This window comes from Pocillopora verrucosa, chromosome 1 (assembly GCF_036669915.1).
Source record: "Pocillopora verrucosa isolate sample1 chromosome 1, ASM3666991v2, whole genome shotgun sequence".
NCBI lineage: Eukaryota > Metazoa > Cnidaria > Anthozoa > Scleractinia > Pocilloporidae > Pocillopora > Pocillopora verrucosa.
The window spans coordinates 25,804,632-25,819,956 of record NC_089312.1 but is presented as its reverse complement, the minus strand read 5'-3'; the positions used below and the strand labels follow the sequence as shown (position 1 = coordinate 25,819,956).

General features: G+C 39.2%; 2 protein-coding genes across 2 annotated transcripts; one reads left to right on the top strand and one right to left on the bottom strand.

Moving 5' to 3' along the window:
- Window positions 1-260: 260 nt before the first annotated feature.
- Window positions 261-9,152, top strand: LOC131796390 (ATP-binding cassette sub-family C member 4). The gene is made up of 7 exons (XM_059113970.2): window positions 261-800; window positions 1,667-2,049; window positions 2,342-3,678; window positions 4,372-4,942; window positions 5,157-5,293; window positions 5,698-6,567; window positions 9,093-9,152. Exons 1-7 carry the CDS (start codon window positions 261-263, stop codon window positions 9,113-9,115), a joined length of 3,861 nt encoding a protein of 1,286 aa, XP_058969953.2. The 3' UTR covers window positions 9,116-9,152.
- Window positions 9,153-9,159: 7 nt separating this feature from the next.
- Window positions 9,160-11,287, bottom strand: LOC131796448 (uncharacterized). The gene has a single exon (XM_066165961.1). The coding sequence runs from the start codon at window positions 11,205-11,207 to the stop codon at window positions 9,861-9,863; it is 1,347 nt and encodes a 448-aa protein (XP_066022058.1). The 5' UTR covers window positions 11,208-11,287; the 3' UTR covers window positions 9,160-9,860.
- Window positions 11,288-15,325: the final 4,038 nt, after the last annotated feature.

The window sequence follows — 15,325 nt, the reverse complement described above, 5'->3', positions numbered from 1 at the left end:
AAACTGCTGCTGATCGCTCTTTCCAAGAAGCTTCACAACAGTTGTACACTTATCTTCACCAACAACAATCTCAACTGCGAGAAATTTCTTTGGATGACAATTTTCTGACGTCTGCATGACTTAACGGCTACCTTTGCGTCGGTATATAGAAAAATTATTGAATTTAAATTTTAATTTAAAAATTTTAAATATTAATAATTACTTCATTTTTGTTTTCCTTCCTTTGCTATAATGCAGTGTTAACTGTTTTCTATCCGGAGATGACAAAGCATGGGTATAGGAAGATCTCACAAGACGACGAAAAAACTCCGCAAAAAGTTGGCTTTGTTTCTTATGTTCTCTTCCTATGGATGAACAGTGTCTTCAGGACAGGTAAAAATCGAGCGTTGGAGCAAAGTGATTTCTTACCTCTTTCAAAAGAAAATAGTACTTCATTCCTAACCCAAAATCTTCAAGAGAACTGGAGGGAGGAAGAGAGAAAATGCCATGAAACTCCGCGAGGACGACCAAAGCTTTGGAAAAGCGTCATAACAACAATCTCTTCTAGGGAACTAATGATCCTCATTTGCATGGGTATTTTTCGCTCATTCTTCCGTATTCCCCTTCCTCTGCTCCTTGGATATCTAATTGCATCGCTGATGTCTTCTGAGCCACAGCAGAAAATGTTTCTCTATGGTTGTGCGCTGGCTCTTTTTATCAGCGCCTTGATGGAAAGAGTGACAGCTCAAATGATTATGTACAGATGTGAATTACTGGGAATAACAATGAGTAGTGCACTTAAAGGTCTTGTTTATCATAAGGTAGGTATTCTTACTTATAGAAAATGTAGAGCATGTAATAATTTAGTCGAAAAGCAAAGGTCTCAATCGAATAACTGTTTTAATAAAAACGCACACAACTGCTGATGTATACCTCTGTACCTGATGTATAACTCTATACCAACCAGCTTTCATTTGCATTGGTTTAACAACGACCGGAAAACAAAAGTAACTTTCGCTCCAAACAATAACATGATTTACAACTTCATGCCAGTGGATGAATATAAAATAATGAGCGCAGTGTAATTTTCAATGTCCTTCAATAGAAAAGTAGACATTCTGAAAGTTTACAAAGCTTTGCACAGTCTGAAGTAGTCCAAACCGAAACGTTTTCATGTGGAAATTAATCTGTCCGCATTGAGAATGCAAGCGAAAAAAGCATCCATAGCCACTCAGGTCGACTTTTTTTTTTTTTTTTTTGTAAAATGTGCCATCTTGTTTGATCGCGGACGCGTAAAAGGATTTAAGACAAGATTTCAGCGCTTCAGTTTGGGACCGTGAAGCTAATATGAAAAGTCAGTGACACAAAGACCGCTTAAATTTCCGTACGTACCTTGATGTATATTTACCGACCGAATTAAAATAGCTTTTTCGACGGGATATTGGAGTCGCTAGTCGTAGGCTCTTGGACAAACCAATCTTTTTCCGCCATCTCTTCACGGCTCACTCACAGAAAATTTCTTTTCACTTCGCTGACAAATTCATTGACCATATTTGTCGGTTTTGGGTTATGAGCTCGGAACTTCGTCATAAGGTCATAACATGACTCCATGCAGCCAATAAGAAGGCTATAAACTCAATATCCGTGCTCAATTTTTACTGAAAAAAAAATTACTCCTCTTTTTTAGACACTTCTACTCAGCAAAGACGCATTGTTCCAGTACACAACAGGAAAAGTGATTGACCTGGTTTCCAACGATGTTCAGCGATTGGAAGGGGAGACTATCAAGTGGATCTTTTTGGGTTCCATTTCATTTATTGAGCTCCTGACTGTACCGTTTTTAATGGTGTATTTCATTGGCTGGCAGTCTCTCATGGGAGTATTCTTTTTGTACCTCCTCCTTCCATATTTCGTCTTACTGTCCCAAGGAGGTGCTGTTCTGCGCTTGCGTACAGCGGCGGTCTCTGACCAACGCATCTCTCTAATGAATCAGATTGTTTCAGGGATACGCACTATCAAAATGCATGCGTGGGAAGATGAATACCGGCAACAAATCAAGAAACCACGAAGGTGTGTAAAGATATTATGAAACTGATAGTTGTATACTGAACCCAAGTTTTATGCAGGCTGTTTAATGCGCTCTTAGATGAAGTAATGTTGTTCTTGTTCCTACTCGATTCCAATTTTACTTTACTTTACCGCCGTTTCCATATTTCGTGCGAAATGAGTTATCTGGCAGTAATTGGCATAATCTTTTGGTAGCGAATCAAAGAGATCACCAAGAACACCAAGACCACTTAGTATGTATGTCAGTCTCAATTTTTATCAAAACATCCCAATTTTGCTCTTCCTTTTTTTTCAGAGATGAAATTTCCATTATTCGAAAGAAATGTGTTCTACGCGCAGGTGTTTTGGCCCTCAGATTCACTTCGGTTATCATTGCAACACTGCTGTCAGTCATTACCCTTGTGCTGACTGAGGAAACTCTTACGCCAGTCAATGTCTTTGTGTTGGTTTCATTTAACAACATGCTCACATTATGTATCGGCACTTACCTTGGGCTTGCCTTGTTAGAGGGATACGAAGCTTATGCCTCGCTTGGTAGAATTGAAGAATTTCTCCTTTTGAAAAATTTGCGAGTCATTTCAAGCGATCGCTCAAGCCAAAAAGAAACAGAAATTGAAGCTGAAAACCCATCTGAGATGAAGAGAAATTCATTAGATTGCCAGAAAAAACGGAGAGGTCTTTCCACAGCTGATGAATTACAAGATCAAACGTCATTACGTGTGAGAAGTTTGGCGTACAAGCAAGCGGAGCGACAAGACTCCTACATTCTTCAAGATATCGAGTTTTGCACTCCTGTTAGTAGTTTAACAGTCATCACCGGGCCAGTTGGTAGTGGGAAATCTACTCTTCTATCAGTGATCGCTGGTGAAGTTCCATGCACACACGGAGAAGTGTCATGCCGAGGAACTTTAGCGTATGTTCCGCAGACGGCTTGGGTATTCTCTGGAACCATACGAGACAACATTTTGTTTGGTCTGTCATACGAGGAGCAAAAGTACACCAGAGTTATTGAAGCTTGCGCTCTAGCTGACGACATCCAGCAGTTTCCTAGCACCGATCAAACAGGCGTCGGCGAGCGCGGTGTTGTTCTGAGCGGAGGCCAGCGGGCTAGGGTAAGTTTAGCACGCGCAGTGTACGCTGATGCAGATCTGTACGTTTTGGATGATCCTCTGAGTGCCGTAGACTTCAAAGTTGGACAACACATATTTGAAAAATGTGTCAAAGAACTACTAGGAAATAAAACTCGGGTGATGGCCTCTCATCACAAGGACCACATAAAAGATGCCGATGAAGTGATCGTGTTATATAAGGGCCGTGTGCTGGAAAGGGGAGGTTTCCTTGAGTTACAAGACAAAGGAATCCTTAATAACACTATTGACCCGCCCCATAAGAAGATTTCAAAAGGAAGTTTAGGAGAGGAATTTGCGAGAGAGGAAGAAAATAAGGGTGTTGAAGCTGCTGGCAACTTGATTGGAATTGAAAATCCATCGAAAGAAACCAGGAGTCTTCTGACGCCACAAGAAGATCGGGAAATCGGAGTAATTTCTTCCAAGCTTTACTGGAACTATTTTAGAAGCGGACTGTCTACTTGGATGATTTTGGCGATAACCCTTTTCACTATAATTGTCCAAGGTAAGACTTAGAGAGGCTTTTCCAAAGACCTCACTGTGGATCCCTCTACTGCACAAGATTAGCCATAGTTGTTGACATAAAATTTCGACATGGTCACTCGTAAAAGTTTCCGCACCTCGGGCGGTTAATTTGCCTTCAATTTGAGTTCTCATTTGCGATGTGTTGCTTTCTTCTGCTTGGCTATAACCTAATTGCTTGAAGTTAACAACAGTTAATCGAAATGCGCCCGATATAATTACCTTAACATGTACAATGTATTAAAGTATGAGCTAAAAACTTTAAATATTCACCTTGCAAAGAATTTTGGCAAATATTCCGTCATACACTGGAGCCTTTTACGTAGTATTCCAAGTGAGGCTGTTTGCCGTTTTGAAACGTCTTGATGTGCCATGCGGTAGCTTTATGTTTAAGACTGAACTGAGGGAGAACCATAGGTGCTTCACTTCATAGCTTATGAAATATCGATGATAAGAAATAGGGTTTGACATAAATTACGGAAACATGCGGAGCACGCATTTGACAGTGGTACTGCACTAGCAAAAAAAATTTGAAAACCTTATCCTTCTCACTTTCATGCATCTTGTACCTAGAAGATCTCAACATTCACATGCAATATGACCATTAAGAAAGGCGCAAAATTCTAAAGTGTATCAGATTTCAGATGAAACGACGGCCATGCCATTTTCTTTTCAGGATTATTGGCTGCTCCTGACGTGTGGCTCTCGTTTTTGACAAAGCAACTTCCTCAAGATCAAAAAGATCGATCGAGCTTAGAAGTCTACGGATGTCTTACTGGAGTAGCACTTTTATTTGTCTTAGCACGAACATTTATATTACTCTCCTGCTTTTTGCGATGCTCTGAGCGTCTTCATGATAAGATGGTCGTTGCCATTTTGAAAGCTCCTGTTATGTTCTTTGATTCGAATCCGGTGGGAAGAATCCTTAATCGATTTTCTAAAGATGTTGGTTGGTTGGACGAGCAGTTACCCAAAACGTTTCAGTCAGCGATCGATACAGTTTTACTTGTGTCTGCGTCAATAATCATCCCGACTGTTATGAATCCTTGGTTATTTTTCGTACTTGTACCGTTGATTGTGGCTGTTATATACTTCTCCACGTATTATTTGAAGACATCCCGGGAGCTTATGAGGTTAGCGTCCATATGTCGTAGTCCAGTATTCTCTAAAATTTCGGAGACCCTTGATGGACTAGACACGATTCGAACCAGAGGGAGAGAAAGTGATTTTGTGGAGGAGTTTTACAGGTGGGTTTATTATACTATTTATTATAATTACCTCAATAAGGAGGATACAGTCCCCAGGGTGTGTCACACAGTGCCAAACAGAGGGTACTCAAAAGTTTTCGCCCTTGGTCCCCACTTACGAAAAAGGGTAGGAATAAAGTCTACTAAAAGCTCTGACATTTTTTCCCTCTACAGCCTCCTCTAATTTTTCTTTTGTATGTGTGTTTTCCTAAAGACATCATGATGTTCTTAATCAAGCAAACATCTTGGTATTGGCCAGTGGGAAATGGATCAGTGTGCGCTTTGAGATTCTTGCATCACTATTTGTTGGTGCAGTGGCTTTAGCAGCTGTTTTGGTATCTCAAGATGCCGGTGAGTATATAGTCAATAAACAAAACAAAGTCTAAATCATAAATTTATCTTTAAATTAGTGAACGAAACCTCAATAAAATCAAAGCAGTCACATCAGCTTCTCAGAAATATGGTGATCAGTAAAAAGGCGTATACGTAGTACAAGGCATTCGAATAGACCCGAGAGAAGTTTTAGAGCCACTTTAAACAGCACGTTTCCGCATGCGATCCAAACAGGCCTCCATCAAAGCAACTGAAGCGATCCTCATAAAAGAATTTGCCCTTGATGATTAACCCCTACACTGCCTTATATCACCTCCTACGACAAGTTCCAGTGATTAGAAACTTCTTTGACTATTTGATGTAAAAAACCAATTAGTAACTTGTTTGGTAAGATCTAAGTGTCCAATTTTTCGTTCAATCAGCTTTTGCTGGACTTGCCTTGGCCTACGTCGTCGAAAGATTTGGGCCGGCTCAAAACGCCGTAAGAAAAACCGCGGAAGTCGAGAATCTAATGACGTCAGTTGAACGAGTTATTACGTATACCAAGCTTGAGTGTGAGTCTGGATACATAATAGAACGACGACCCCCGGAAAAATGGCCAAGTGAAGGAAATATCATACTTAAAGACGTTTCACTAGCATATTATCCGGGAGGACCGCAAGTGTTGAACAACATCAAACTCAATATCGAAGGAGGAGCAAAGATCGGTGTTACTGGCCGGACGGGGTCTGGAAAGTCATCTTTTGTGGCAGCTCTAATGCGCATGCCTGAATCGTGGGGTGAAATAATCATTGATGGCATTCCAATAAAGGCAATCAACCTCCAGGAAACTCGACGATGCATATCCGTTCTTGGCCAAAGTCCAGTGCTGTTCAGTGGTTCAATGAGGAAAAATCTCGATCTCACTGAGCAGTTTACCGATGCGGATTTATGGCAAGTTCTACAAGATGTGCAAATGAAAGAGTCAGTAGAAAGTCTTTACGGTCAGCTTGATCACGAACTGTTAGAAAATGGTGCAAATATCAGTGTAGGAGAACGACAGTTGATTTGTTTGGCTCGTGTGCTGTTGCAACGAAACACGATCATCGTTTTGGATGAACCCACTGCAAATGTAGATCCAGAAACAGAAAAAACAATCTGGGGCGTAGTGCGTGAAAAACTGAGAGATTCTACGGTCATTACTATAGCTCATCGATTGAACACCATTCTGGACTGTGACAAAGTTCTATTTTTGAAACATGGAGAGGTAGCAGAGTTCGACAAGTTGGACACATCAATGAACATAGAAGGAAGTGAGTTGGGTGAAATGGCGTGAATTGCAAATAGCAATAGAACGTAAATATACGTAGCTAATTTACTGACTGGACAGTTTTTAGTAAATGTTCTTTAACGTTACGGAAATGGTGGGTGTTTTATGCAAAGCTAATGATGAGTTATCTCTATATTCATAAATTGAGGGAGTATGCATTTAGTCTTGTTCAGTTGTTGGACGAGACTGAGCTGCTGGAGGTTTAAATTCTATTTCATTCTGAGTTGTTATTACCAACAGAGGTATGGTCTTCGATTAATTCGTCCGCTGAACAGATGAGTGTTAAGGTCATTCTTTAGTATTACATTATTTTTTCTCACTGCGCATGATCTGACTCATGCTCGAAGGGCGTCAATTTTGAAAAATTAGGCTTTTTGTTTATGGCTAGACGCCGCTAGAGAGAAATCGTCATTTTCACGAAAACGAAAAACAATGAACTATCGTTTGATTTGTTTTGTTTGATTTTCTGGTGGGTTGATATTGATAAGTGTAAGAGTAAATAAGTCAGCTGATAATGGAAGAAATCAACGTATAAATAGAAGTTAGCGCTTCTCCTTGGGGAGTGTGCGACGTCCTTTTCATTCTTCGAAATTTAAGTTCCCAAAAATAAAAACCACAAAGTAAAGTCTGTTAAGCATTTCAGGGCAGGTTCTATTTCAGTGGAATGACGTTTCTGGCATGTTTAGCAAACGCAAGTAGTATAGTTCTTGGGGCTTTTCACGCATTTTCGCAGCAGTACGATTCTAACACATATTTATCATCTGTCAAGTCTCAGCAAGGATATATTTCCGCTTCTACAACCATTTTGTAAAATCACTGCTCAGCTACTTTAAAAATGGTTTTTATGATAAACATGTTTTGCGCTGGCTTTTTTGCATTATAATCCATAATATATTAATTATATTATAGATCCGTAGAGATGAAAGATTATAAAGTATTAAAATCAAAGAATTTCTATAGTATAAACGCAGAGATATAGATATTAAAATGTTAAAATCAAAGAATTTCTATAGTATAAATGCAGAGATAAAGATATTAAAATGTGATAAATTAAAGAAATAATATTGACATACAGCCCACATGATGACGTCATTGAAACATGTTGTCGATTAGGGGCTTTCCTAAAGCAAAAACGCTAAACTTTTTGTGTAAAATTTGCAAAAATATTTGCCTTTGTATTCTGTTGTCTCTGTATTATACATATGATGTCACGCCATCTTGGTGAATGTAACGCTAATCATCAAAACAAGACACTTTAGTAAGCTTGTAGCAGCCTAATTCGTGATTCATGCTTCTGATTATATTCATTTTATGGTACATTTGTTCGTTGTTGAATAATATGATCTTATAATTGACGTGTGCGATGTTTTTGCTGATTACATTCTTTTTGATACCTTTAGCAGTTTTACTGCCTTTGTCATTGTCTTTCATGTAACTGTACATTTTTGATCGTAGTAAGATGAATTTGGTAATTGGTATACCTCCGGCCTCGTATTTAAATTTTCCATGACTTTCTTATGTTTGGAATCCTCTGAATATTCATTATTATCAAATCTGTGTGCTATTGCGGAAGTCTTTGTAAACATCCTTCTTTTCGATTTCATAAGTCAAACTGTCAGTGTTTGAGAATGATAATTTCCTTTTATCATTGTACTTGTCTTTGATATAATAGTTGTGAAATCATACATTAATGTCTTGCTAAGATCCAGAATACACATCCCAATATATGCCGGCCTGTTGAGAGTTTCTTTGATCTTACGCACAGCAACTAAATTTTCATAAAAAGATTTACTGCTGAAAAATGTTGTTTTTGAACTGTATTTGACCAAAGTTTTGTTATCAGTGATCAGTTTCAATATAATAAGTCAATATAATGCTTCAACCAAAGGGATTTATTAAATTGCAAAACTCTATGTAACTCTCAGTTACTTTCAAACCCAAATCCATGTACAAATGAAGGCTTCTGTAATGAAGGACATACTTTTCTTTGTTAGGTAATGTTGGGATCAACTTTTTAACCTGCCCGATGCTCATACCAGATTTGTCTTTAATTTTTTGACAATATTTTGATAGTATCATCAGACACACTCAGTTTTTCTGTAGCAAGGGGATAATCATTGAGACTATCATGCAATTCTTTTGGATATTCAAGATCAGTTTCAAGTACCAATCCTTTTTTACTGTCGTCAGGATATTTTGCCAGATTTAGTTTGTCAATATTCTTTTCACTCATCCATTTGAATCCTTCCGTTGGTAGGTATTGGCTCATTGTCCAAACACATTGATGCAGATGTCATTTTGTTTCTCAATTTTTTTGTAATGTTTTATAGAGACCGGAAATCGGACCAGACCAGAATAATCTAAACAATTAATATAATTCTTATCAGTTTTTTAATTCTCTGTGGATCTTTGTCTTGTGGGTTGAGGTGTGTGATGTGACACCATCGATAACACTCATCGTCTTTATTTTTAAGGTTAATGACACGTTTCATTTCTTTTGTTCTCCAGCTGAGGTGTTGTGTGGAATGTGATGTTTTAACAAGAATAATTGGAAGCAAAACATCTAAGCCCTTAACACGCTTGCAGTGCTTTATTTCTACATATCAGAAATCAAATAAATAGTAATGTGCACATTAAGGATTAAGTTTTCTACTATCGCACTTTCTGTAAACTTTCACTCCAAATGTGAGTTAAGAAACATTTGGTTAGTAACTATCAATAAAAATCCCATCGCAAATGCTAGAATAATTGACTAAATACTTCGGTTTGAAAATACACTATCAATTATTGGACATGCTCGAGGCATAAAAAAGATCTGCCAGAAAAAACTTCCTAACTTCGATAGCTAAAAAACCTTGAACAAAATTTCCCGCTGAGGACTCTAAGCAAGGACAAGCTCAAACACGGCTAGCGATGACAATTATCGTACAACAGGCCTATTACAACTGTCGAGAACCAACTACTCAAATGGTAAAAATAAATGTGTAGTCTTGCAGCAAATAACAAATCAAGACTCACAAGACTCGCATAATGATTGCAAAATAATCTAACAGGCCTAAACAATTCACAAACATTAAGCCAGAACATTTCTAATTTTAGTAGTTGCCAAAGACCTCTAAATTTAGTAGTTCATAACAACTGACGAGGTGAAAATGAAAAAAACTCAATTTCTTTATTAGCAAAAGACGTCTTCTTAGAGGAAAGAAAGAAAACTATCCTGTTCACACCGAACGCTGACAAAATCAAGCTGTTTATCAAAACCCTTACTTAAATTGTTTAGATTGCTGGATGTACGGTCGCAATTTTCGATTTAACCGGAATATTATAAGCATCTAGACCTGGCGTTTGACCTCCCGTATCGAACTCGATATTAACCTCAGGGCGAAATATCAGTAGATGCGTGGACCCACCAAAGTGAAACATGCCGAGCTGGTCACCTTTCTTCACTCTATCCTTTTCTTTAACGGTGATTTCGTTGGAGGACACCTCTGACATACCGATTGATACGAAGCACATTAAGCCAATATCGGGATTGTCAGCTTGAATGTAGATAATACCTCTGGCAGCTACTTGGGCTAGGTATCCTTGTGACATGTTGGGCGATGCAGGGTCATTCTGGATGTTGTGGGTAGCAGAATAATAGGAACCATCCACGAGTTCTGTCTTGTAAATGGTGCCCGACACAGGACTGTGCCATCGGTGATAACTAGTGGCACTTAGGAAGGCTTGGTAGACGGTTCCACCATGAAATCGCTTGGCAAGGTCACTCATGTTCAGGATAAAGTCCATTGAGTACCGTTGGTGCTTTATCCAGAAGATGTCCCTGTGTTTCACGGCTGTAGAGATTTGATATGGCGCCGACTCACAAGCATTCGCGACAATGGAATCGTCGTCCGGAGATGCTACTGGACGAATGCCATTACGGAACTCTCTGGTGAAGAAATCATCCCATGAAGTAAAACCGTGATGCTTTTCATTAGGCTTACATTTGAACTCTTTGTCGAAGTTTGGCATTGCTTGCATTGCGTGTTCACCAAACCAACCATGACGAGGATCTTCATTCAACACGTAACAAGAGGCAGAACTGGAAAGAAACTTTCCCCAATAGTTGAGAATACTTTTGAACAACGTGTTGACTTTGTCGTTGAGGAAAGCAGCAAATCCAGCAGTCGTAGCCATCGGCCAGTTCAGGATGACATTGATGGGGAAGCCAACCAAACCAGTTTCGTTGTACTCTGGAGCTGTGGTCATGATGTGATTGATTAAAATAATCATAAGCTGCCAGCAAGGGATCCTTGTCCCTTTCGAACTATCTGAATTGTTCTGTTGCCAGAACATCTGATGGAAGAACATGTTTAACTCGGGGTCGGAGGTGATAGCTTTTAATAATTCTTGAACAGGCGGATGGAGACCGAGGTCTTCCTCTGTACCTTCAGCAACTGTTAGCTGATTTTCGCCTCTAGCTGTCTCTTCATCTTCAGCCGGTGGATGAAGAGCCATCAATAACGCTAACTTATCTTTGGATTTACTTTTGACTTCTGTGATCAGGTTGGCTAACCATTTGTCAAGAACTTTCTGGTCAGAAGGAATCCATTGACCAACACGATAAGGTTTGGAGCTCATGATTATGTTGCATCTAGTTCGCGGCTCGTTTTGCTCGTAAATGGTATACTCCTGTTGAATGTGTCTGGTTTTAACTGCGATATCGATTTGATTGCGCAAGCGCAACTGACACTGGAATGCGTGTGCGTGCAACTCTGCTTGAGAAGCCTTTGTCTGAAAATTGTTCCTGCCTGATAAAGGATAAAAGCGCTTTGTTCAGATGACAGGCATCTTTCATACCCTGACCATCAACAGGTGAAATATCGAAATATTCTTTTTAAACCTTCCTGCTGACAACATCACAATCCAAACAACGCCTTCACACGAAGAATAAAAGCTTGGTTCTTAGCGCACCTGATAAGGTTATTTCATTCCAAGCATCGTCAATCAATGTCAGTTTAGACAAATATAAGATATTACATGCGCCTACGCAAGTATATCAAAGCCTTTTTTTCTGAAAACCCAACAGTTCAAACAACACGTCAATAAAGACCTTTAGGAAACCACGATTGCGACAGCAACGAGGACGTGGAAAAACAACAGATCTAATGAGCAGAACAATAGCTCAGCACGTGCATATTAAAATTGTGTACATTTCTTAGGGGCGACCCTAAAAGCTGGAACGGCGGAATGGCGGAATGGCGGAATGACGGAAAATGACCCCAAATCCTAAAACACGGAACGGCGGAAAATGACCCCAAATCCTAAAGCACGGAACGGCGGAAAATGACCCCAAATCCTAAAGCACGGAACGGCGGAAAATGACCCCAAATCCTAAAACACGGAACGGCGGAAAATGACCCCAAATCCTAAAGCACGGAACGGCGGAAAATGACCCCAAATCCTAAAACACGGAACGGCAGAAAATGACCCCAAATCCTAAAACACGGAACGGCAGAAAATGACCCCAAATCCTAAAACACGGAACGGATGTCAGGGCATGTTGCACAAATTTTGTACAAAGACACCAAGCGCTTGGCTCATTTATCCCCACAACGATAACGCGCGTGACTAAAATTAAGTGTTATTAATTTTTTTTCTTTTACTGAGTGGTATAAATAATAATGAACCATTATGCATGAAAGATAGCTGCGTTTTCGCGTTGTAACCCTGTTTAGTTACCTTTTGTTATGCAAAATTTGCCATGAGTTTTAGTCGCGGCATAAAAAGTCGCACAGCATGTGAAAACCAACTCGACATACCACATTACAATAAACAATTATAACTTTGATACGTTTCCTGGTCACATCTGTATTGATTTATTGAAACAATAATATCTCATATGCTTGTCAATGTGAGAACGTCACAGGAACGTTTTCAGGCTTCTCAAAATATGACAACGTTCAGCCCTAGCTCCAAACTTAGACTAGCGTGAGAGCAAGCCCTCGTTACGAGCCCTTCAATACGAGCGTTTTTTCATCCACGAATAAGTTTTGGGACTTGAGTAACACTAGTTGAAGAGAGGTTTGCAGGGTGTCACGCGCGTGGGAATTTCTCATGGCGTGAAAAGACAAAAGAAAGTTAGCAGAAGGCAGCCGTCAAGAAGAATTTCTTCGCGACCAGGTGTCCAAAACACCACCATCCTATTGTGAAATTTACGGCTTACATATCAGCGGAAGAAATAAACTTTCTGGCCAAAAAAAGGCTATTTCACTAATTCTTCTAATTTGCTGCCGAATGGAGCGAAGTCGAAAAACAAATATTCAAGCATCATTGCACACGGTTCCATGCACACAGCTTGAAACCTAACGATACGTTCACTTCTAATCCCATGGAGTATTTTTGCCTCTTTGAGGAAAAGACGCTTTTCTTTCTTGTCCTCACCTAACAGTTTTTTGATAACGACCTTCTCAGAATTGTTTCTCGCCACAAAAACCAAACCATAGGATCCTCGACCGATAGCCTCTTCTTTGTCTCGCAACTGCTTCCACTCGAATAATGGTAAACCATGACAATCCAAAGATCCGTCTGAATTACACTTCCCTTTCAGAAAGGGCAATTTAAACGCCATATAGTTGACGATCTGCAATTTGTTGAGGAACAGAAGAAATCCGCTTAACGAATTGGTGAAATAGCCTCTTTTTTGTCCAGAAAGTTAATTTCTTCCGCTGATATGTAAGCCGTAAATTTCACAGTAGGATGGTGGTGTTTTGGTGTTGTGCGACTTTTTATGCCGCGACTAAAACTCATGGCAAATTTTGCATAACAAAAGGTAACTAAACAGGTTAACAACGTGAAAACGCAGCTATCTTTCATGCATAATGGTTCATTATTATTAATACCACTCAGTAAAAGAAAAAAATTAATAACACTTAATTTTAGTCACGCGCGTTATCGTCGTGGGGATAAATGAACCAAGCGCTTGGTGTCTTTGTACAAAATTTGTGCAACATGCCCTGACATCCGTTCCGTGTTTTAGGATTTGGGGTCATTTTCCGCCGTTCGATGTTTTAGGATCTAAGGTCATTTTCCCCCGTTCCGTGCTTTAGGATTTGGTGTCATTTTCCGCCGTTCCGTGCTTTAGGATTTGGGGTCATTTTCCGCCGTTCCGTGTTTTTGGATTTGGGGTCATTTTCCGCCATTCCGCCATTCGGCCATTCCGCCGTTCCGGCTTTTAGGGTCGCCCGTTTTTTAGTCCTTCTCAGAGGGCCCTCTGAGGTTGGAAGGTAAATACCGGGAAGCCATCTTGGAAGAGGGATCCAAGACCTTTCGTTTGCTACCAAACATGGGTAGGTTTTTTTTTTTTCTTACCACATTTGGTTCGTGAAAAAGTTCTGGAGGATGATGAGTTGGAGAATAAAGATTTAGATATTAAGAGTGAAGAAATAGAAGAAGGTGCCTTTGAGAACAACAATTTGTGAGCAGAAATTCTCAAACAATCCCTACAAAGACTCGGAAAGGGTCTTGTAAATGGTGAATATTTTGTCAGTGCAAGTGTGGAAATGTTGGTTCTGCTTTATGACTTGATTCGAAACCGCACTTGAACAATCTATTCAAAGACTTAGAAAGACACCAAAATGGGCATAGCCCTCAATATCTAAGGTCCTTTCCATGTCCACAGAGAACCATGGCAGAATGTGGCCCAAGGATGAGGAAGTACAGGAGGTTTCAAGTGGGTGCCTTTATGGCGGTGCATAAGCAGAAAAGGGAAGAAGCAGTCAGGCAGTCTGAGAAAATTATTGCAGAAAATCTTAAAATTGCAGAAAAGGCGAAAGAGCTGAGAGCCAAGAAGCAAAAGTTGGAACGTCTGGAAACAAAGGTAATATATAACTGTATAATAGGCATGTTAAGAGCATGTCATAACTCCCAGCATCATTGAAACAGCTTCTTTTCTATAACTGTTAAGGACTGAGATGAGAGCATAGAACTCTCAGTATTTTAAGTTCTGCTCTTAATATCCCCACAATGTTTTTTTTTTAATTTTCTTTTAGAGTGAAATGAACTCAACCTGGACCTCCCAACATTTTTTCAAAACAAAAGATCTGCCATTTTCAAACTCACAGTTGAAGTTGTCTCTTACTGTGATTGATCTGCTGATGAACAAACTCCAGATCTTTTGCTCTGAAGTTGTCTTGTGATTTGCTTGAGGAACCTCTTGTTAGATGATAAATAACAATATTCAGAAAGTGTTTATCACTAGATTTAAAAGTTCAACCAAATCCTTTAGATAGCAAACAACAAGTGTCACACCCAGAGTTTCTACAAATTTCAATCCTTTCAATTCTGCCAGTTAATTTGTAGTCTTATGTTTTAGTGCTAATCTGATTTCGTTTATTTGCTTCAAAGCATCATTGTAATTCCTAATAATAATTTCAAATGATTCGGTGAATCTCTTGAGAGCTTTACTGTTCTCTTCTATTTTGTCTACCGTTTAAGCTATTTTCATATTCTGTTTTAAATCCTCTGTACTAAAAGATAAAATGTCCCTTTGCAGATTGGTTTCAATAATATAAACTATATATAATTATTTATTATTCAATAATATTATGAATGTACCTCAAATGCACCATCAAAGACTCCTTTGATTTGAAAATAAATAATCATTCTCTATAATAAATTTCTCGTAATCTATTTTCATCTTTACTCGCTCAATTGTTATTTCATAATCATTGCTTAGTGATTTGAATTCCAGTCTTCCA

Bases quoted from the DNA above. Each gene is read 5' to 3' on its own strand.
- LOC131796390 (XM_059113970.2), top strand. From the start codon at position 261: ATGACAAAGCATGGGTATAGGAAGATCTCACAAGACGACGAAAAAACT. The intron at 3,679-4,371 runs GTAAGACTTAGA...TTTTCTTTTCAG, and splicing joins TTTCACTATAATTGTCCAAG to GATTATTGGCTGCTCCTGAC. The intron at 4,943-5,156 runs GTGGGTTTATTA...GTTTTCCTAAAG, and splicing joins TTTGTGGAGGAGTTTTACAG to ACATCATGATGTTCTTAATC.
- LOC131796448 (XM_066165961.1), bottom strand. From the start codon at position 11,207: ATGAGCTCCAAACCTTATCGTGTTGGTCAATGGATTCCTTCTGACCAG.